The sequence below is a fragment of the Solanum tuberosum genome, unplaced genomic scaffold (assembly GCF_000226075.1).
Source record: "Solanum tuberosum cultivar DM 1-3 516 R44 unplaced genomic scaffold, SolTub_3.0 scf01008, whole genome shotgun sequence".
Taxonomy (NCBI): Eukaryota; Viridiplantae; Streptophyta; class Magnoliopsida; order Solanales; family Solanaceae; genus Solanum; species Solanum tuberosum.
The window spans coordinates 1-21,373 of NW_006239913.1; the positions used below are offsets into that span (position 1 = coordinate 1).

The following is a 21,373-nucleotide window of genomic DNA, read 5'->3' on the forward strand; positions in this document are numbered from 1 at the left end:
CAATCTAGTATCCACACATTCATTGGCTATAAGAGCAGCGTCCATAATCTGTCTTCCTTTACTAAAGGCGATCTGATGAGTGTTCACCAATTTATTTACTACCCTTTTCAACCTTTCTGTCAGCACTTTGGCAATGATTTTATAGACCCCACTGATGAGACTGATAGGTCTATAATCCCTTAATGCAGCAGCTCCAATTTTCTTGGGAATGAGAGCCACATAAGTCGCATTGAAACTTCAATCAAAGACCTGGTGAGAATGAAAATGTTGCAAAAGTGTTCATGATATCTTCCTTCAGGACCTCCCAGAAACACTGGTAGAAACACATAGGGTATCCATCCGGGCCAGGTGCCTTGTCACTGGCACAGAGCTTGATACTGTTAAGAACTTCCTCCTCTTCAAATTGCCTTTGCAACCATTCTTGTTCCTCATTGGTAATTCCTGGAGCCTCATGGAGGTTAAAGTCAGGTCTCCAATTTTCCGATTCCTTGTATAGGTTTTGATAGAAGTTCTGAATGTTCTCTTTTATCACTGCAGGATCAGTAATGTTTCACCCTCCACTTCTAGAGAGTCAATAGCATTGAACCTCTTGTGTGATGTGGCAATCCTGTGGAAATATTTAGTGTTCTTATCTCCACTTTTTAACCATTGAACTCTGGACCTTTGCCTCCAAGCTATCTCCTCATTTCTAGCCACCTTCTCAAAGTCCAAAAATAATTGGACTTTTTGGACCAGTTCGTCCTCAGTGAGCATCCTCTGATCTTGAGTGTTCTCTAGCATTGAGATTTCATTCAAGATTTCCTATTTCTTTTTCCTCCAACTGACATTATTTTCCCTGTTCCACTCCTTCAGTTTGTCTTTTAAAAGCTTCAGTTTAGTGGCTAAAATGAAAGCAGGGGTGCCACTGACCTGAAAAGAAGCCCACAAAACCTGCACCTTATCTTTAAAACCATCCACACCTAACCACCACTGCTCAAATTTGAAATAGGACTTCTTAATTTTCCAATCCCCACAAACAAGCATGATAGGTCTATGATCAGATCCAACACTGGGAAGAAGATTTTGTTTGATCTGAAGGAAAAGCTCCTCCCATTGGGAACAAAACAGAAATCTATCAATTCTAGAAGCACTCATATGATTTTCTCCCCTCCTCCAGGTGTAAGATCCTCCAAATAAAGGAGGGTCAAACAATCCATCTCATTAATCCATTTCGAAAATTCAGCCATTGCACCTGTGATTCTATTTCCATTTGTCCTCTCAGTTGGGTATCTAGTAACATTAAAATCCTCACATACGACCCAAGGCCTATCACACTGACTTCTAATAGCAGATAATTCCAGCCAAAGATTCCTCCTTTCGGTTCTTCCACACTCAGCGTAAACCACACTCAGATACCAGGTGAGGTCTTGGTTAATGCCGACAAATTTACATGTAATCATTTGGTCACCACTGTCAACCAATTCACCCAATCATTTCCTTTTATCCCATAACACTACTATCCCCCCACAACTTCCTATAGCCTCCATATGTATCTCCCTAGCTCCATATATTTCATGTCGCTTTGCATGAATTCAGGACTAATACGAAACGATATGGTAATAACAATAATAATGGTGACCCGAAAATAGAAATGGGTGTAATTATAAATTATTTCCAATAGAAGAGGGTAAATTTGGATATTTCTTGTGTGTAATAGTACTCATATTTTCCATAATGATTCAAAATGATATAGAACAAAATTAAGTAAGATGATAACTTAAAACCCATCTACTAGAAGCGGAAGAACATTGTTTTTAATTAGAGCATTCTTTTTAATTAGCATTCAAAAAGCCTTAAAAATTGGGTCAAGTTGGGCTGGTCATGACCCAACCCATTTTTCGCTCATTTCATCCCAAGTAACTTCTGGGCTAATTTCAGCCCAACCATTTATTGACTCAACCCATTTTGATCCACCCAAATCCATTCCACCGTGCATATTTGATACCCCTAGCTAAAACAAGAAAATATATCATGTTTGCACATCAGCTCATTGTAACTGGAACTACATAATACCACATTAAATTTCTCTTGCAATTTTTGGAAGCCCAGCCTTCAGACTTGAAACTTCATTCTAGCATGATGCAACATGATTCTCCACACAATAGACGAAAAACAAAACAAAAAAAGGAGAAATCTGGAAACAACCAGATCATTAAGAAAATAATTGGCCCATTGCAGGTGCAGTAGTTAAACTACATAACACCACACTAAATAATCCTGCAAATTTGGAAGACCAGCCTTCCGACTTGGACTCCTTATTGTTCTAATGCTATGCAACAATATTGGCCAGAATGAGAAGTGCATTCAGTTCATTTAAGGTACACTAACTATCAATGGCACTGCACTCAAGTGTAGATAATTCATAGACTAGAAAAGTGGATACCCACAAAGGAAATAGAGTAATACATTCTTAAAATCAACAATCATATAGATAGACTTCGTAAGTTAATCAACCCGTTAATGACGTTTGCCACCATTTGGTGCATATACTGCATTTTCATATCACTTTATTATTTGTAGGGATAAATTACAGTTTCAAATAGACATAATATTGAGATTTTCCACCATCTAAAGCACAAAACAATAGAAATCATGAAATGCTTGCAATGAAGCAACAAGTGAAATAAAGTGAATCCTGAAAAGAAAGAGAGAGAGGGATCTCATGAAATTTACATGCAAGGAGGAGGGCCTTCACCCTCTGGTTCCAATTTTCGCCATTCATATGGTTTTGCAGCAGTGTCCAAAGCCCAAACATCTGCTAGAGGTCGTTTTCCTGAAAACAATGGACCATGTTATGATTTTCTGACTGATATCATTGCTTACAATGGTGAAGCCTCTTTATTACTAACCATCATTTCCACCAATTGCCATGAGATATCTTTGCCCTACCAAAGCCATGACATGTCCATAACGAGGCCCTGGACCAGGTCCTTGGACCACAACCCTAAAATGACAAAAATTATTTCAGTAGTTGTAATACAAGTATGTCAGTATTTAAATACATTTTCACTAGTCAACAGCATACAAGTTCAATGACAACTACAGTTATTTCAAGTCATAACCTGTGCCATCTTGGTCGATGTTGTTGTGTAAGGTCCAGAACGTGAAGATCCTCAGCTGACAAACCAGCTGGACCAATTCCACCCTGGGATGGATCAAAATAGGCATCTTAAACATGATGAGGTAGATGATCAAGCACAAGGAAAACAACATGATGTCAGTATACAAACCTGAATGACAACCATAGTTCCAACAGCTGTAGCAACATGAGCTGCCCTCGGCGTCGGTGGCTCTCCAATTGGTGTGATCCTATGATTTCATCAAGAAACAGAACCACATTTCAACCTTTCTGTGAAAAGCACAAAACTGAATTTAGCAGATCACGGACGGACTCACAATCAAGACTTACCTAGACCATTTATTTGTCAGAACATCATAAGAGTGCACATCAGCAGTAGCCCCTGCTAAGCCTGAAATCAGATGGATAGCTAAATTGTTAGTTTAACTTAAAAATGTCCCTATTTCAGTTTTACTATCAATCAAGGCATGCTTCTCTACTTAAGAGGAATGACAAACCCCCTCTATCAACTGATTATTCTAGATTAACCAGATTTCACTCTTTATATGGTAAACAGAACTAGTTCCAGAGAAGCCTCCTCTTCTTGTGTTCCATGAAGGTTCTTCGAGATAACAACCAATAAGGGTGCATGTGTTTGGTATGGCCGAAATTCTCTTCTAGAAATGCAGGGAAAATGTTCTTTGATTAAATCATTTTCAATTCTTAGGTTACTTTGAATCGTAAAAATTGATCTCTCCAATAAACTGTTGTTTATGAACAGAAGTCACTTCTTCTACAAATATCCCAACTCTTACCCATATGAAATGTTTCAGTCAACAACAAGACACCGTCATCAACCTTTAATAATCAAAGATATTATTAAAACACTATAGTTGCATTGTATCAACCTTTGTTGATAAGATAACGCCAAAACACTATCCTTAAACCTTGATTTGTTTCATGCACAATTATTTTGATCCAAAAACTGAAAAACAATCCAAAAAGGATTTCCATTTCATATTTCCTAAACGTTGTCCGTGGAAAACTCACTTATGTATACTATATATATGTAAGAAACGTGCACATAATGCATCTACAGCCTCAAATGGGAAACACAGTAAGTTGTGACAACAGACTTAAATGAGCTTGCGCAAATTCTGAAACTTGACTCTCAAAGCAACAACACACATTAATATTTAACTTTTTAATAGAATACCATAAAACATCTATAATTTTGTGAAGGGATTCTCTGGCCAAGCTGAATATGCAAGGTCAATACAAAACAAAAGCATTAGTAAGCAATTCAATCAAAGAGAAAGAGTAGAGGTTCACTTAGCAAATGGAGACAATCTATGTTTACTTCCTACTTAACCTACTAAGATAAAGAGAATGTTAAATGGTGTGAGCATCTCATCTAAAAGTCTCAATCAACTCAAAAACACCAGCATCTCAAATTCAATAAGGAAACAAGAAAATCCAGTATTCAATGAGGGAACTTACGAATTCCAGCACCTCCAGGAGAAGAAGGAGCTGCTGCAGCAGCAGAATTCCCCTCAAGCGCAGTAGCACCACCAAAGAGAATCAACCTAGGACCAATATAGTTCGGACTTCCCTCCTCTCCAACAGCTGGAACCGCTGTTAATGTATGTCCACACCTCGGCCCGGGACCATCTTCCTTCTTCTCTATAACAGACTGCACCGCCGTATAAGTCGGAGCACACCTCGGCCCAGCCACCGTAGTAGCAGTAGGAGTCTCAACCGGAGCCGATTCTCCGGCGGTTGATGACTTGTTCACCAATGTTGGGCCGTTATTCTGAACCGTCGGATCCTGATCGGCTTCAGGCGCCATTGAAGAATCTAAGTCCATATCTGAAAATTCAATTCGATACGATTGCAATTAGAAACCCTAATTTCAGATCCTCCGATTCAAATGCAGGGATTTTCCGATAAATTCTCTCTCTCTACCAATACATACACTTTCTCTCTCTAAAAATCTCTCTCTCTGTCAAAACTCTATATCTTTCTCTCTCTGCCAATACATATACTTTCTCTCTCTACAGCTCTCTCTCTATATATATACCAATACATACACTTTCTCTCTCCAAAACACTCTCTCTCTACTGAGAATCCGATGATTATTTGATGAAATAACGGCGCTGTCTATTTAAGGGGTTGTTTGGTTTACAAACAAGTTACATAATTCAAATTTGGTTCATTTCATTGAATTAAATGCCATAATATAGTAGAAATAAATATTTACACAATCTTATTGGTTCTTAAATTAAAAAATAAATAAAATATATTCTTTATAAAATAAAAATTAAGGAATATGTAACATGGAACAAGGGAGTATAAAATATGTTTATTTAAATTTATATATATATATTAATTTTGGCTTTTAAAAAATTGAGGAAAAAACCTTTTAAAATAGGGTAAAAGTGTAATTTACTTATTTTATTTGTAAATTCTAATTCTACATAAATGTGATAAAAATAATACATGATTGTTAATCTTAGGGAAAAGGATCTGAAAAATACTTCAACTTTTGGCCAAAATTGTTGTTACGATACCAAATTTTATGGAGGGCCTTTTACCCCTTGAACTATTTAATAGTGTATTTTAAAGGTATATATGTGATCACATGGACACATACTATTTAAAATGATGAAATATTTATGATGTCCACGTAGGCATATATATACCTTTAAAATACACTATTAAATAGTACATGGGGTAAAAGATATTTTCCAAAATTTGGTATCGTAATAGCACTTTCAACCAAATTTGAAGTATTTTTCAGACTATTATCCCTTAATCTTATAATTAGAAATTTTAGCAAATGTGAATAAAATAATTGTATATCTTATTTCAGAATTATAATCTTTCATCGGGGTATCAAATGGTTTTTATGCATTATGTTGGTGTCCTTTTAGTTTTTTTTTTAATTCTATTTTAATACATTAGTGTTCAGGCTTATTAAATTCGTTTTACCTTATTTATTGTGTAATTATTGTCTTTCATCAATAGTCATTGTGTAACTCTACTAACTACAATAGTCAATAACTATTAAAGCATGTAATTGCACATTGGTGTTTTTTTTTCCTTTAAAATTTAATGCATAATCGACCACTTAATTTTAGGCAAATTTCTTTTACATATCATAATATCATAAGAAACGTTTTACACATCGGTCATTATAGTTCAACTATGTTTTAATATAATTTACTTTAGTTACGTAATACTGACGTGTTTTACATACAAGAAATTTTAAAAAATAAAAAATTACGTAAATAATAAAGTTTTTTTTTTTTTTGAAAAACTTCTCTTAATTAATGTTCTCTCTTATCTCCCTTTATTTTTAAAATATTATTAAAAATTAATTTAATAAAATTTGTCCCTTATAAAATAAAAATTAAAGAATGTGTCAAATAAACATGAAACAAGATATATATATATATATATATATATATATATGTATATAGGTGTAATTTACTTATTTTATTATTTTAGAATTCTAATTCTATAGAAATCTTTTATACATTGATCATAATTGATCAAGTATGTTTAATGCTATAATTTACTTTAGTTGCGTGATATTGGCGTATTAAAAGTAAATAGTAGGAAAAAAGGTCTGAAATATATCCGAACTTTGACCGAAATTGTTGTTACGATATCAAACAATGGTCTGAAAAATACTTCAACTGTGGCCGAAATTGTTGTTACGATACCAAACTTTATGAAGGACCTTTTATTCCCTGCACTATTTAATAGTGTATTTTAAAGGTATATATGTGCCCACGTGGATACATTACTATTTATAATGATGCAATTTTTATGATGTCTACGTGGGCACATATATACCTTTAAAATACACTATTAAATAGTGCAGGGAATAAAAGGTCCTTCATAAAGTTTGGTATCGTAACAACAATTTCGGCCACAGTTGAAGTATTTTTCAGACCATTTTCCCTAAATAGTAAATTTTAAGAAAATCTTCCCCAAGTCATTAATTAGTTGACTCTTTCATCCCCAAATATCAAATGAATTTTCTTCTTTGTTGTTGACACCCAATTTTGACCCTCCACAATATAAAATTAATTTTTGAGCTTCTTCAATTTCAAAACGATTTTAAAATAATTAGTTTTATAGAATTTCCAAAAATAATAGTATAGTTTGCAAGATTTTTTAAAATAGTTTTGTCACTTTTCATAATTTTTAGATGATATGTATGTTTTACATAATTATGTATATGATTAGTATATCTTATGATTATTCAAAAATCGTCTAAAAAAAAAAAGATCTTATATTTTAAATATTAGGAATGGTTATAATTTTGAATTAATGAGTTTTACGAAATTCAAAATATTTTCAAGTTATTTTTAAAGTAATTTTATCATTTTTAATAATAAGTATGTATATTTTTGCAATCACGCTATTTTATAAATATTTGAAAATTATCACAAAAGATTTTACATTTTAGTTAAATATTCTATTAATTTACTTTAAGTTATAGTTATAATTTCGAGTTAATTAGTTTTATAATTGAATTAATTAGTTTATAATTAAGTTAATTATTTTTTTTTCCGTTAAGATTAAGAAGCTCATTAATTAATTTATATTAACTCATCTTGTTTGAATTTTAGCCGAATTCACCAATTAAATTATATTCGGCTATAATTGAAATCCATTTGACTATTATTTAATAACAATTTTAGTCAATTGCTTACCCAATTCAATAGGCCAATTTTGGGCCATTTCCAATCCCATTTCCCAGCCCAACAATACACAGCAATACCATACAGCAACCACATTCCAGCCCACCAAAAGAAAGCCAATTATAATACATACCCAATTCTCACAACAACAAAGACATACGTACAGCAGTCCCAAATATAGCAAACGAAATGACGCCTTCTCCTTCATCGCTAGAACCTAGAAGCAATCCGACCCGACCCCACTTCTTCTTCTTCCAGACGCAATTCGGAAATCCCAACAAATCCGGAAGTCTCGTCCAACTACCCTGCAGCGCCCATACTCACCCCGTCTCCTCATTCTCTTTTGTAGAAAGCCCCATCCTTTCTACTGTTTTCGGGAAAAAGGGGATTTGAAATTCAAATTTTAATCTGTTTCCCCTCTAATCGAATTGATTTTCTCCTATAAAGATCCATCTTTGCTTTCGGTTTAGGGGGAATTTTTTTGGGAGTTGGAAATTTTCCTTACTAAGGGTATCAAAAAAGAAAATTAAATAAATACCTAATACCTATTAAATACAGTTCAAGAAAAACAGGGGAGGGATCAGTTTTAGTGTTTTGGAGCTGATATTCTTGCAGCTATTGTTCGTGTTCGGATTTCGTGTGGTGAAAGACCGTTCTGCTCGTTGCTGTCCTAGTTGCTGCCCAGAGAAAGGTAAACGCTCCTCTCTCGATAACATTTTTTTTTATCTTTTTTCCTAGTTCAATGTGACGTTTTCGATATCGGAAAGTCTTTATTCTATGGTTGTTTGTCATTAGATGCTACTTGGTTGGTGATAAAAATGTGATACATATGTTCTTGGGGGATGTTATGTGTTGAGAAATACATATCTTGTACATATATTCTTGTATATTCAGTTTCCATATTAGTAGATCGAATCCCATTAATTGGGGATCACGATTTCTTACCTAAAGCTAGGCTAGATTGATTTGTATTAAGCTGTATATATATCGGATTGTGAATAAAGAAAATTACTTCAGCAAAATATATTGTTTTCTCTTCTTTTCCAAGATGGTATCAGAGCTTGATCAATCCAAAAGTCCAAACACTAGCAATAAGAGTAACGATATGAATTCATCAAATCCATATTTTCTTCAACATTCAGACCATCCCAACCTCATGCTTGTTCCAATCAAGTTGAATGGGATCAATTATCCATCCTGGAGCAAATCAATGATACATGCTCTCACAGCCAAAAACAAACTATCGTTTATTGATGGATCAATTGAACCGCCATCGGAAATAGATAAGCCAACAGAGTATGCGTTGTGGAATCAATGCAATAGTATGATTTTATCATGGCTTGCTCACTCGGTGGAACCGGATCTAGCTAAAGGAGTCATCCATGCCAAGACGGCTCACCAAGTATGGCAAGATCTTAAAGATCAATTTTCTCAAAAGAATGCACCAGCAATATATCAGATTCAAAAATCATTGGCTTCACTCTCACAAGGTAACATGAACATTTCTTCCTATTTCACAAAACTCAAAGGTCTTTGGGATGAGTTAGATACATTTCGAACATTTCCCACTTGCAATCAAATTAAAGCACACACCGATCAAATTGAAGAAGACCGTGTAATGCAATTTCTAATGGGTCTTAATGATATCTATAATGTTGTTCGATCTAATATTCTCATGATGTCTCCCCTACCTAATGTACGCCAAGCATATTCACTTGTTATTCAAGAAGAAACACAGAGACAAATGACGTCGGAATCAACAGAAAGTTTCTCTATTGCGGCTGCAGTTCAAAGGCGTACCAATAGTTTTTTCAATAAATCCAGGATAAGCATTGTGAGCATTGCAATCGAGAAGGACACACAATTGAGAATTGCCGCACTCTGAAATTTCATTGCAAGCATTGTAATAGAAAAGGTCATACAGAGGATAGATGTAAGTTTAAAAATGGCACTTGGTCTCCCAACAACTCAGGAAGCCAAAATAATCGACAACAACGCGGATCTCAGGGTAATCCTTCTCATGTTGCTAATGTAATAGACACTCATCAATCTAAGAATGAGATTCACTCGCAAGATTCCAATGGTTCACATGGATTTTCAGCAGAACAACTCCAACAGATTGCTCAGGCAGTAAGTTTGTTCACGCAAAAGAATAATTCTGCCGGTAATAGCGATGCCTATGCAAATGCAGCAGGTCTATCTCTTTTTCATAATGTTTCAATTAATTCTGCATTCACTAGGCCATGGATCTTGGACAGCGGAGCAACTGATCACATTACTTCCGATTCCACATTCTTTACTCAAACAAAATCTCCATCTATACCCATTGTCAATTTACCCAATGGGTCACCTGTATCAATTCATTCCACTGGAACAATACCTTTTAACTCAGATATTACCTTAAACAATGTTTTACATGTTCCCTCTTTTCGATTAAATTTAATGTCTGTTAGCAAACTCACTAATGACTTAAATTGTTGTGCCCTTATGTTTCCCACTTTTTTTGTATTACAGGACTTGGCTACGGGGAAGATGATTGGCTCGGGTAAACATCATGCTGGTCTTTATTACATGTCATCAGTACAGAAACCACCCATTTCTCATTAAGTTTCACAACCAAAAGATTTATGGCACATGCGTCTAGGACACCCATCACCTTCTCGCCTTAGATTAATTGCTCCATTATTACCTTTTCGTAATGTTTCCTTTGATAATAATTGTGATGTTTGTCCTCTGGCTAAACAGACACGTCTTGCATTTCCGTTAAGTAACATATCTACTCATTCTCCATTTGACTTATTACATTGCGATGTTTGGGGTCCACATCGAGTACCTACTGATTCAGGGGCTCGTTTCTTTCTTACTATCGTAGATGATTTTACAAGATGTACTTGGTTATTTTTTATGAAATACAAGTCTGAAACTTCTCATATTTTGCAATCCTTTATATCATTTACTAAAAACCAATTCCATGCCTCAATTAAGAAAATTAGGACAGACAATGGAAAAGAATTTGAACCAATGAAATCATTTTTTCACTCTCATGGAATTAAATACCAACGAACTTGTGTTTTCACTCCACAACAAAATGGGGTAGTTGAACGCAAACATCGTCATATTTTAAATGTTGCACCAGCTTTACGTTTTCAAGCTCACTTGCCAATCACCTTTTGGGGTGAATGTGTTTTGACTGCTGTCTATATTATTAACCGATTACCAACTCCATTGTTACATTCTAAGTCTCCTTATGAATTGCTATATCATAAACCACCATCCCTTAGTCACCTAAAAGTTTTTGGTTGTTAGTGTTATGCTACTGTTGTTAAACATAAACAAAAGTTTGATTCTCGAGCCAAACGCTCCATCTTTGTTGGTTATCCTACTGGTCAAAAAGGCTATAAGCTTTATGATCTGGAAACCAAACGATTTTTTGTAAGTCGTGATATCAAATTTTCTGAAACAATCTTCCCTTTTAGTTCAGTTACACCAACTTCGACCTCATTCTCACCTCAATCCTCTTCTAGTATATTTGACAATTGGTCCTCTCCATCATCTGTCATAAAAGATGTCTCATCTCCTCAACCACAATCTATCCGGAGAGTAGAATCTCATGAACCCAGAATTATAGAGGACGTCTTTAGAAAATATAACAGATGATAATCTTGCCAATCCCAACCAACTCGTTCAAAATCCGACGTCTGATGAAACTCTTGAATCTATTCCAGTCATTTCGGAGGTTGTGGTTCCTTCATCTCCTCTTTTAAGACAATCTGCTCGTCTAAAAAAAACTTCTGAATGGCATAAAGACTACATATTGCCAGCTCAAGCCAATCAATCTTCTGCTATGCCAAGTCCAACATCAGGTACTCGATATCCTCTTTCTCATTATCTTTCTTACTCTCGCATATCTTCAGCACATTGCATTTTCCTAGCTAACATTACAAGTCACACAAAACCTTCATCATATGCTCAGGTTGTTCTTGATCCACATTGGCGACAAGCCATGAATGCTGAATTAGAAGCATTAAAAGATAACAAGACTTGGAGCTTAGTTCCACTCCCTGTTGGTCAGAAACCCATTGAATGCAAATGGGTTTATAAAATAAAATACAAATCAGATGGAACGATTGAGCGTTATAAGGCTCGTCTTGTCGCAAAGGGATATACTCAGATTGAGGGAGTCGACTATCAAGAAACTTTTTCTCCAACAACAAAACTCACGACATTTCGTTGTCTACTTGCAGTTCTTTCTGCTAGAAATTGGTTCGCTTCTCAATTGGATGTCCAAAATGCTTTTCTTCACGGAGCCCTACATGAAGAGGTGTACATGGAACCTCCACCAGGTCTGCGCCGACAGGGGGAGAACACTGTATGCCGGCTTCACAAATCCTTGTATGGTCTTAAGCAATCATCGAGAAATTGGTTTCTCACATTTTCAGAAGCTATCCGTAAAGCTGGTTTTCAACAATCAAAGGCTGATTATTCCTTTTTCACCAAGGCGAAAGGTTCATCATTCACAGCAATACTTATCTATGTTGACGACATACTTCTCACAGGAAATGATCTTCAAGAAATTGAACGCATCAAAAGGTTTCTTCTCAAACGCTTCCGCATTAAAGATCTTGGAGAGTTGAAGTATTTTTTAGGTATTGAGTTTTCTCGTTCAAAAAAGGGCATCTTTATGTCTCAGAGAAAATATGCAATAGACATTTTGCAAGATTCAGGAATCTTAGGAGCAAGGCCTGAAAAGTTTCCAATGGAACAAAATTTGAAGCTTACTTCTACAGATGGAATTATACTGAATGATCCAACAAAATACAGAAGACTAGTTGGTAGATTGATTTATCTCACCGTCACAAGGCCTGACATTGTCTATTCTGTTCGGACACTTAGCCAATTTATGCAAGAGCCTAGAAAATCTCATTGGGATGCTGCTGTGCGAATTCTCAAGTATATCAAGGGTACTCCTGGTCAAGGTTTGTTATTTCCTTCCACAAACAATCTTATTTTAAAGGCCTTTTGTGATTCAGATTGGGGTAGTTGTCGAGCCACAAGAAGGTCCGTCACAGGATACTGTATTTTTCTTGGAAATTCACTTATCTCATGGAAATCAAAGAAGCAATTAGTTGTTTCTAGATCATCAGCAGAGGCGGAGTATCGAGCTATGGCGAACACTTGTTTAGAACTTACATGGTTAAGCTATATACTTCAAGACTTAAGGATCTCAAATGTGACTCCTGCAAAACTATTTTGTGACAATCAAGCTGCCTTACATATTGCAGCGAATCCAGTCTTTCATGAGCGAACAAAACATATTGATTTAGACTGTCACATAGTTCGAGAAAAGTTGCAAGCAAAACTGATAAGTCCTTCATATGTTCCTACACACTTTCAATTAGCAGACATCTTTACAAAGGCTTTGGGAAAAGATCAATTTGTAACATTGCGCAACAAGTTGGGAGTTCATGATATTCACTCTCCAACTTGAGGGGGAGTGTTGAGAAATACATATCTTGTACATATATTCTTGTATATTCAGTTTCCATATTAGTAGATCGAATCCCATTAATTGGGGATCACGATTTCTTACCTAAAGCTAGGCTAGATTGATTTGTATTAAGCTGTATATATATCGGATTGTGAATAAAGAAAATTACTTCAGCAAAATATATTGTTTTCTCTTCTTTTCCAAGATTATGGCTCAGTCTAACTATCGAACTACAAATTTTGCCGTTTTGTAGTTAGTATCATCGCTTCTTTTTGTATTCCGTTTCAATGTAGCATATTGTGTGTGTTCGATACTTGTTGCGAGGATTGTTAACAAGAGTGTTTGGTTCTTTCGTTAGTTCGTCCATAATCTTGTTTTTTCTTGTGAGGTTTCGGACAGCAAGTTCGAATCCAAAATCAATAAAGTTTTCTTTGATTCATGTTGGTGATATTGTTTACATCTATGTGATTATTTGAATCTCTACCTCGTTTTTTCTAAAACGGTTTGACGTTCACTTGGCTTCAAATCGAATGTGTTGGTTGTGCAGTTCTGTTCTTCTTCGCTGTTTCTTTGGGATTTTCGATTATCTCTTCTGTCATTTCGATTTATTATTGCAGATTTTCGATAAGGTTAGCCTAATCTCATGAAGTAACATATTGAATCTCTGTTTTGGTTTGGCTGAAATGTTGTTCATGTTATATCAAGTTTTCAACTAGCAATTTAAGTCCGTTATAACTTCCTGTTTAATCTGGTTCGTAGCTGTTAAGATTACTTACCCATTCTATGCCTTAACATTTTGTAGTTTCTGATGTTGCGCGTGAATATTGTTTGATCAATTTATTCATGAAAATTTTGGGATGAAGTTATTAGCCATTTTATTTTGTTTCCAATTTAATGCTAGTTATATGAATCCTTTTATCACGTAGAAGTTATCTTATATGTGTTTTGTTTTCATTTGAAATAAAATAGATTTTTTTTTTCTCATAAAGCTAATCATCTCTCAATACTAGTATTTCATGATTGTGTCTATTTTTGCCTATTCTTGGAAATTTCCTTGGTGAAGTTTAGAGGTTACAGTGACTATAATTTGTCTAAATGTGGTGTTAATTGATAATGATTCCTTTATGTGTTTGAAATGTGTATCTAAGTGGTTAATGTTGCTAAGTATCTGTCATATTCCTAGAATTGGTCCCAAAGTAATTATATAAAGTTATTAGTTCTAATGGCCATCAGTTATTTGTTATTATTATTTTATTTTATTTTATTTTTTCTTTACAAATGAAGTTATTACTATTGCGACTATTAGTGGTAAATCAATTGTTGGATGTATGTTAATTATGTCTGGAACAAATATTGTGATGTTCTTGTCTGTCACTAGGGGTCAAGTGTGAACATCGTTTTGCAAGTTTAAGTTTATCCGGTTCCAATTAAAAATTGATCAAATGAGCTTGGCAACAGATTATGATCTAATATTAAAATAATTGCCATTTTTTAGAATTAAGTCTTATACTAATCTTTACCCTTCTTTTCTTGCATGAACTCCCTCGGATGAGTCTCATGGGCTCCCGTCTTTCCTCCCTTCTCATTTTGAGAGGGCCATAAAGGCCCAAAATTCTTTTATCGAGTCAGTCAACCTTGAGAAATCGAAGAACAAGTCTTTGGAGTTGACGTACAGGTTTCAGAAAGCAGAAAAATGGGTTGTATACATCCGATATACACTGATATACAACATATGTATACAAAAACGGGAATTGGGTTAAACCCCAAAAGTAGCAACGAATTTGGCCCAAAAGGAGGCCCGAATTCATTTCTCCCTTACTCTTTAATTATTTAATTATGATTATTTATTGTTTGTTGTTTAACTCTAACTTTATAATTTTTAATTAACTTAATTAGATTCCCCAAAAGACGAGTTACTTTCTTTGTGTTGGTTTGCTTTGAATACTTTTTTTTTTTTTTGTTAAGGTCATTTATTTTATTAATTAAATATTGGTCGAATTTTGTATTTTAATTAAGTTAAATCTTTGTTCTTAAAAAGATATGTTTTAAGGCCTCTTCACTTGATCACATTTTATTTTTAAAGTGGTTTTTAAGTTAAAGTATTTTTTCTCAAATTAACTAAAAAATGTTCTCTTTCTAGTTAGTCATTTTTCTCAAAAAGGTTAGTCGAAACTTTAATTCTTCAATTAATTTAAAATGGTTTCATGCTTAAATCAACCAATTTGGATTAAATTATTATTTTAGAAAAATGAGTCAAGTAAGTCCTAATTAATCTAGTTTTGATAAAATTCTATTCACTTGCGTTTTAATTCAAATGTTTTCTTTTAGGTCCCTTTTATCTAAAAAATAAAAATAAAATAAAAGGTGTCATCTATTTAATCATTATTTTTTTTAATTTAATCAAATATTGCAAATTATTATTTTTTATTAGATCATTTTTTAGAATTAGTCAAAAAATTATTTTAGTCAAGTCGCAGGTCAACCGCACGTTAGCGGACACTTCGAATGCTTAAACCCTTCTCGAAGTGTAAATTGAACCCCGAACCCTCTTTGGTATTTTCAAATGATTTTTTGTTTAAATCTTTGAAAATTATAAGTTTTCTTAATTTCTTTAAAAAATTAAGTGGCGACTCTTTCTAAGTATTTTTTCCTTTTAGTGTTTTATACTTAGAACATTTCAAAAAGGTGATTTTTCTAATGTTAGTAAAATTACGACACAACATTTATAATTAGAGGAGAATTTTCAAAGAGATTGAATAGGGAATAAAGAACAAAAGAAAATGTTTCATCTTTTATCAAGTCATTCGTAAAAGGGAATATTGCAATTAATGAGATTATTATTATTATTATTACTATTACTATTACTATTACTATTATTATTATTATTATTATTATTATTATTATTATTATATGAAGCCCAACAAATTGAAGAAGAAGAACCAGCAGATACGCTGAAAAGAGCTGAAGAACTTTTGGCAAAGCTAAGAGACAAAACCTAGTGGAGCACTATCAACAGTAATACCAACAGTGGATGTACTGTTCAAGTAAGATAAGCACTACCAACAGTGAATGTATTGTTTAGGTCCCACATAAGGGACTCTTTTTACTATTCCTAGATGCCTTTTTCTATCTATAAATAAGGGCATTTTATTTTGTTAAAGAGCAGGTTTTAGAAACCAACTCTCCTCTCTACTTTCTCTCTCTCCCCTCTTTGTAAGTTTGAAGTATTGTAAGCTTGCCGGACTTTGGCCAGAAAATAAAAGTGTGTTGTTTGTTCCTAAGGTATTATCTTCTTCTTATTTCCTTATTACTCTCCTATTTAAAGCCGTAACTATGTTCGGCTAAAGACTTATATCTATGCCGGATAACCAAGCTTCGCTTTTGTATCTACCATGAAAGATCTAGACTTTATCTAAATACGCATAAATTCATTTATAATATTGGGTACAGTCAGATTTAATACAACAAGTTAATGGCTTTGTCTTAGTGACTCCGTCTAGCCAGCCGTGGTCTTATCCCGCAAAATGAGTTAAAGGGCGTGTCATACCCGGTTAGAACTGCTAGACACATGGGCTCATTAACAATACGTATTTGAATCTGGACAGACCCCTTGCTTGGGTAAAAGGATTAGATCCTTCCATACAGTCATTAAATTATTTAAGAATTTGTATGTATTTCGATTCGAATTATTCTCATGTTTCGGATGTTAACAAGCTAGATTTAAGATGACCGTGCGGACTACCACCCATCTTCTGAGATCCTGTTTTCGTTGGTATCAGAGCCTAAGAACTTTCATGGAAGATACTAAATAGTTGTGAAGTATTTCGGCATAGATATATTTCTCCCTTTTGATCATGGATCTAGGAGACACTAGTACTAAAAGTACTCGTTTAGAAGAGGTAGATATACCTCAAAATCTTGATTTGTTAAACAAATGGACTATTTCGAAAGTTAATATTAGAACTATTTATGATTATGGTTGGTTTGATAAAATCTCAAACAAACAGTTGATTAAAACAACTGAACAATCTTTAGCGTTAAATTCGTCCGAACAGACTATTCGTTTGTTAAACAGACGTGATATTGATTTATATAGATCTCAATATAAATTTTTGCATATTGGTATGGTACAGATTGCTTTTAAACCTTTAACTCTTAAAGGATTACCCAAGACTTTCTTAGCAGCTTTACGAGATGCAAGAAATCTAAATTTTAGGCAATCTTTAATGGGTTCGATAGAATCCACAGTGGCGTATGGTCCTGTTTATTTTAATGCTCAACCAAATCTGCAACTATCGTTAACAGACTCTAATATATTAGATGCTTTAACTTTGAATGTTAAAACGCATGGTTATAATTATGTAGTTGGTTCTAAATTAATTTGTTTATCATATAGAATTTATTTCAAATTACTCGCTACCTTGAATCCTAGATGTAAATTATATGATACATCTGATCAAATTATTTTGGTAGAAACTAATTTCGCCAGATCTAAGGTCACTACTAGAAGACCTATCAAATGGGAAGAAATTAATTTTCCTACTACTTGGATTTTAGATCTGGTTATACCCTAAGAACATTTGGCAAACGCTATCACTAATTCTGAATATGCTCATATTAGTCAGAATTCAGATGGAAAAATCTGTATGCAGTTTGATGATAAAGGTATTCCTTATAATAGACATTCTTTTGCTTCCGATAGACGATTGGCTATCCAACATATTTCTCCTATAGAACCTTGTTATGGTCCAGCCAGAAATCGCACTGCTTCTTTACATACTCTATCAACTGTTATATCTGCAGAAAAAGAAAAGCAAAAAATTAAAATTGATCCTCGTTTAAATATTGTTCAAACGAATGATAAAACATCTGATATTTCTGATAAGGATATTCCTTCTGTTTCCGAAATGGAATTTAATCCTAACTATTCTTAATGACTGAACACCAGGTTGATTTTAGTCCAGGTTCATTGGCAAGAAAATATATTCAAAACGAATTTTCAGATAAAAAATGGAACCGGTTTAAAACATGGTTTTTTGACACTTATAGTGAAGAAGATTTAAATAATATTTCTCAAGAGTTTTATGAAACTTGTGCTCTGCATAATCATATTATGTTTTTTGTACCTTGGTTTATAACCACTTACTTACCGTTATTCATCAATGTTCTTGAACGATCGTATAAAGATGAAACAGGTAATATTATTAAATCTATTTATCCTCCTCAAGCTCCGTTCATTTTACCAAATAATACAGGTATAACTTTTACTGCTTTTCAAAACTTTATTGAAAACGAAGTTGCTGCAGTAAGTATCAATGAGATTAATCGAATTATTTCGCAAAATAATTATTTGGGTCTTTATGTTAAAGTCATTGGCGAACATATTTGTTCTCTTGATAATAAGTTAGATAAAGTTATTACTTTGATAACCCAAATTGATGATAAATTGAAAGCTGAGAAACCAGTTGCTGATATAGCCTCCACGTCAAAACAGCCTGACGTTCCTATTCAAAGGTCGCCTGAGATACATGATTTCATTCTTAGATCTCTTCATGATCTTGAGAGTCTTCTTGATAAGAAATTTTCAGAATTATAATCTTTCATCGTGGTATCAAATGGTTTTTATGCATTATGTTGGTGTCCTTTTAGTTTTTTTTTTTAATTTTTTTTTAATAAATTAGTGTTCAGGCTTATTAAATTCGTTTTACCTTATTTATTGTGTAATTATTATCTTTCATCAATAGTCATTGTGTAACTCTACTGACTACAATAGTCAATAACTATTAAAGCATGTAATTGCACATTGGTGTTTTTTTTTTCCTTTAAAATTTAATGCATAATTGACCACTTAATTTTAGGCAAACTTCTTTTACATATCATAATTTCATAAGAAACATTTTACACATCGGTCATTAGAGTTCAACTATGTTTTAATATAATTTACTTTAGTTACGTAATACTGACGTGTTTTACATACAAGAATTTTAAAAAATAAAAAATTACGTAAATAATAAAGTACTTTTTTTATAAAAAAAACTTCTCTTAATTAATGTTCTCTCTTATCTCCCTTTATTTTTAAAATATTATTAAAAAATTAATTTAATAAAATTTGTCCCTTATAAAATAAAAATTAAAGAATGTGTCAAGTAAACATGAAACAAGATATATATATATATATATATAGGTGTAATTTACTTATTTTATTATTTTAGAATTCTAATTCTATAGAAATGTGATAAAAATAATACATGATTGATAATCTTTTAATTAGAAATTCTACCAAATATGAATAAAATAATTTCCTACCAAAAAAAATTGAATAAAATAATTGCATATCTTATTTTAGAATTACAATCTTTTATTCTCGTAAATCAAATGACTTTTATGCATTATATTGGTGTTTTTTTTTGTTTGTTTTTTTCTCTTTTTTATTTTATAAAATAGTGCTCAAGATTATTGAACTTGGTCTTACTTTATTTATTGCGTAATTATTATCTTTCGTCGATAGTTATTGTGCAACTCTACTTATTCAACTAACTATTAAAGCATGTAATTGTACAATGGTTTTTTTTTTTTCCTTCAAGATTTAATGCAAAATTGACCACTTATTTTTAGGCAATTTTTTTTTTACATATCATAATTTCATAAGAAATCTTTTATACATTGATCATAATTGATCAAGTATGTTTAATGCTATAATTTACTTTAGTTACGTGATATTGACGTATTAAACGTAAATAGTAGGGAAAAAGGTTTGAAATATATTCGAACTTTGACAGAAATTGTTGTTACGATACCGAACTTTGGAAAGGACCTTTTACCCCTCTGCACTATTTAATAGTGTATTTTAAAGGTATATATGTCTCCACGTGGACATCATAAATATTGCATCGTTATAAATAGTAATGTGTCCACGTGGGCACATATATACCTTTAAAATACACTATTAAATAGTGTAGGGGTAAAAGGTCCTTCATAAAGTTTGGTATCGTAACAACAATTTCGGCCAAAGTTGAAGTATTTTTCAGACCATTTTCCCTAAATAGTATTTTTTAAGAAAATCTTCCCCAAGTCATTAATTAGTTGACTCTTTCATCCCCAAATATCAAATGAATTTTCTTCTTTATAATTAGAGGAGATTTTTCAAAGAGATTGAATAGTGAATAAAGAACAAAAGAAATTGTCTCATCTTTTATCAAGTCATTCGTAAAAGGGAATATTGCAATTAATGAGATTATTATTATTATAAACTTTGGAAAAATTTAAAAGAAAAGTCCAAGGGTGTGTTTGGTACAAAGGAAAATGTTTTCTTGGAAAACAAGTGAATTTCTAACTTATTTTCTCATGTTTGGTTGGTTAGTGAAAAACATTTTCCAAAAAATATCTTTTATTTTTTGCTTGAGACTAGACAATAATCTTTAGTAAAATAATTTTTTACCCGAAAATCAATCCTGATAATCGATCTAGGACCCAACCTTGACATCTGAACTAGGACACGACCTGATTTAAAATCTTACCGAGAATTTGACCCAGACTTCCTACCCTGAAATATTTTTTTTGTAAAACAAATTGATTGAGGGGGGAGGGGGGTAAGGGTGGCGTAAAAATAAAATTTATATATTTTTTTAAAATGATGGGGGTGGCTGGGGGTAGGGATGGTGTGAACAATGAAATTTAAAAAAATTGAAATATTTTCATAAATTAGGTTAAATTTTTTATATTTTTGTTTGGAGGAATAGGGCTAAAAATATATTTGAAATTTAAACAAAAAAATAGTTTTTTTGATGGGGAGGGTCGGGTACATGTGTAGAGTAAGAAAAAGAAATTGTAATTTAAGGATGAAGTAGAGTTTTAAAAAATGTTTTCTTTAATTTTTGAAGGGAAGTCATTTTTCTTAAATTTGAGGAAAATAAGTTGATTTGGAAAATATTTTTCAAAGCAGTTAAGTCAACAAAACATGAGAAAATTGGAAAACATATGAGTCATGGTGGGATAGTTGAAGTTCTTTTTTCCTTAACGAGGAATTTGGGGTTCAAGCTCTAGATTTGCAAAAAAATTTGTTGGGAGTCAGCC

The 21,373-nt window shown here is 33.1% G+C and overlaps 2 protein-coding genes and 1 non-coding gene across 3 annotated transcripts; 1 reads left to right on the plus strand and 2 right to left on the minus strand.

The window, feature by feature from the left end:
• Positions 1-2,692: 2,692 nt before the first annotated feature.
• LOC102580400 (serine/threonine-protein phosphatase BSL3-like) lies at positions 2,693-5,224 on the minus strand. Its single transcript, XM_015305730.1, has 6 exons — positions 4,598-5,224; positions 3,449-3,509; positions 3,270-3,348; positions 3,102-3,184; positions 2,889-2,983; positions 2,693-2,812 (listed from the first exon to the last, which is right to left on the minus strand). The coding sequence occupies exons 1-6, from the start codon at positions 4,962-4,964 to the stop codon at positions 2,709-2,711; spliced, it is 789 nt and encodes a 262-aa protein (XP_015161216.1). The 5' UTR covers positions 4,965-5,224; the 3' UTR covers positions 2,693-2,708.
• Positions 5,225-6,816: 1,592 nt separating this feature from the next.
• MIR7984C (microRNA MIR7984c) lies at positions 6,817-7,020 on the minus strand. The gene has a single exon (NR_130355.1). It is a non-coding gene; the product is annotated as a microRNA MIR7984c (primary transcript).
• A 1,840-nt stretch (positions 7,021-8,860) lies between these two features.
• LOC107059238 (uncharacterized) lies at positions 8,861-9,697 on the plus strand. Its single transcript, XM_015305728.1, has one exon. The coding sequence runs from the start codon at positions 8,861-8,863 to the stop codon at positions 9,695-9,697; it is 837 nt and encodes a 278-aa protein (XP_015161214.1).
• Positions 9,698-21,373: the final 11,676 nt, after the last annotated feature.

Bases quoted from the DNA above. Each gene is read 5' to 3' on its own strand.
- LOC102580400 (XM_015305730.1), bottom strand. From the start codon at position 4,964: ATGGACTTAGATTCTTCAATGGCGCCTGAAGCCGATCAGGATCCGACG. The intron at 3,349-3,448 runs GTAAGTCTTGAT...ATGAAATCATAG, and splicing joins CTGACAAATAAATGGTCTAG to GATCACACCAATTGGAGAGC. The intron at 2,813-2,888 runs GTTAGTAATAAA...CATTGTTTTCAG, and splicing joins GGCAATTGGTGGAAATGATG to GAAAACGACCTCTAGCAGAT.
- LOC107059238 (XM_015305728.1), top strand. From the start codon at position 8,861: ATGGTATCAGAGCTTGATCAATCCAAAAGTCCAAACACTAGCAATAAG.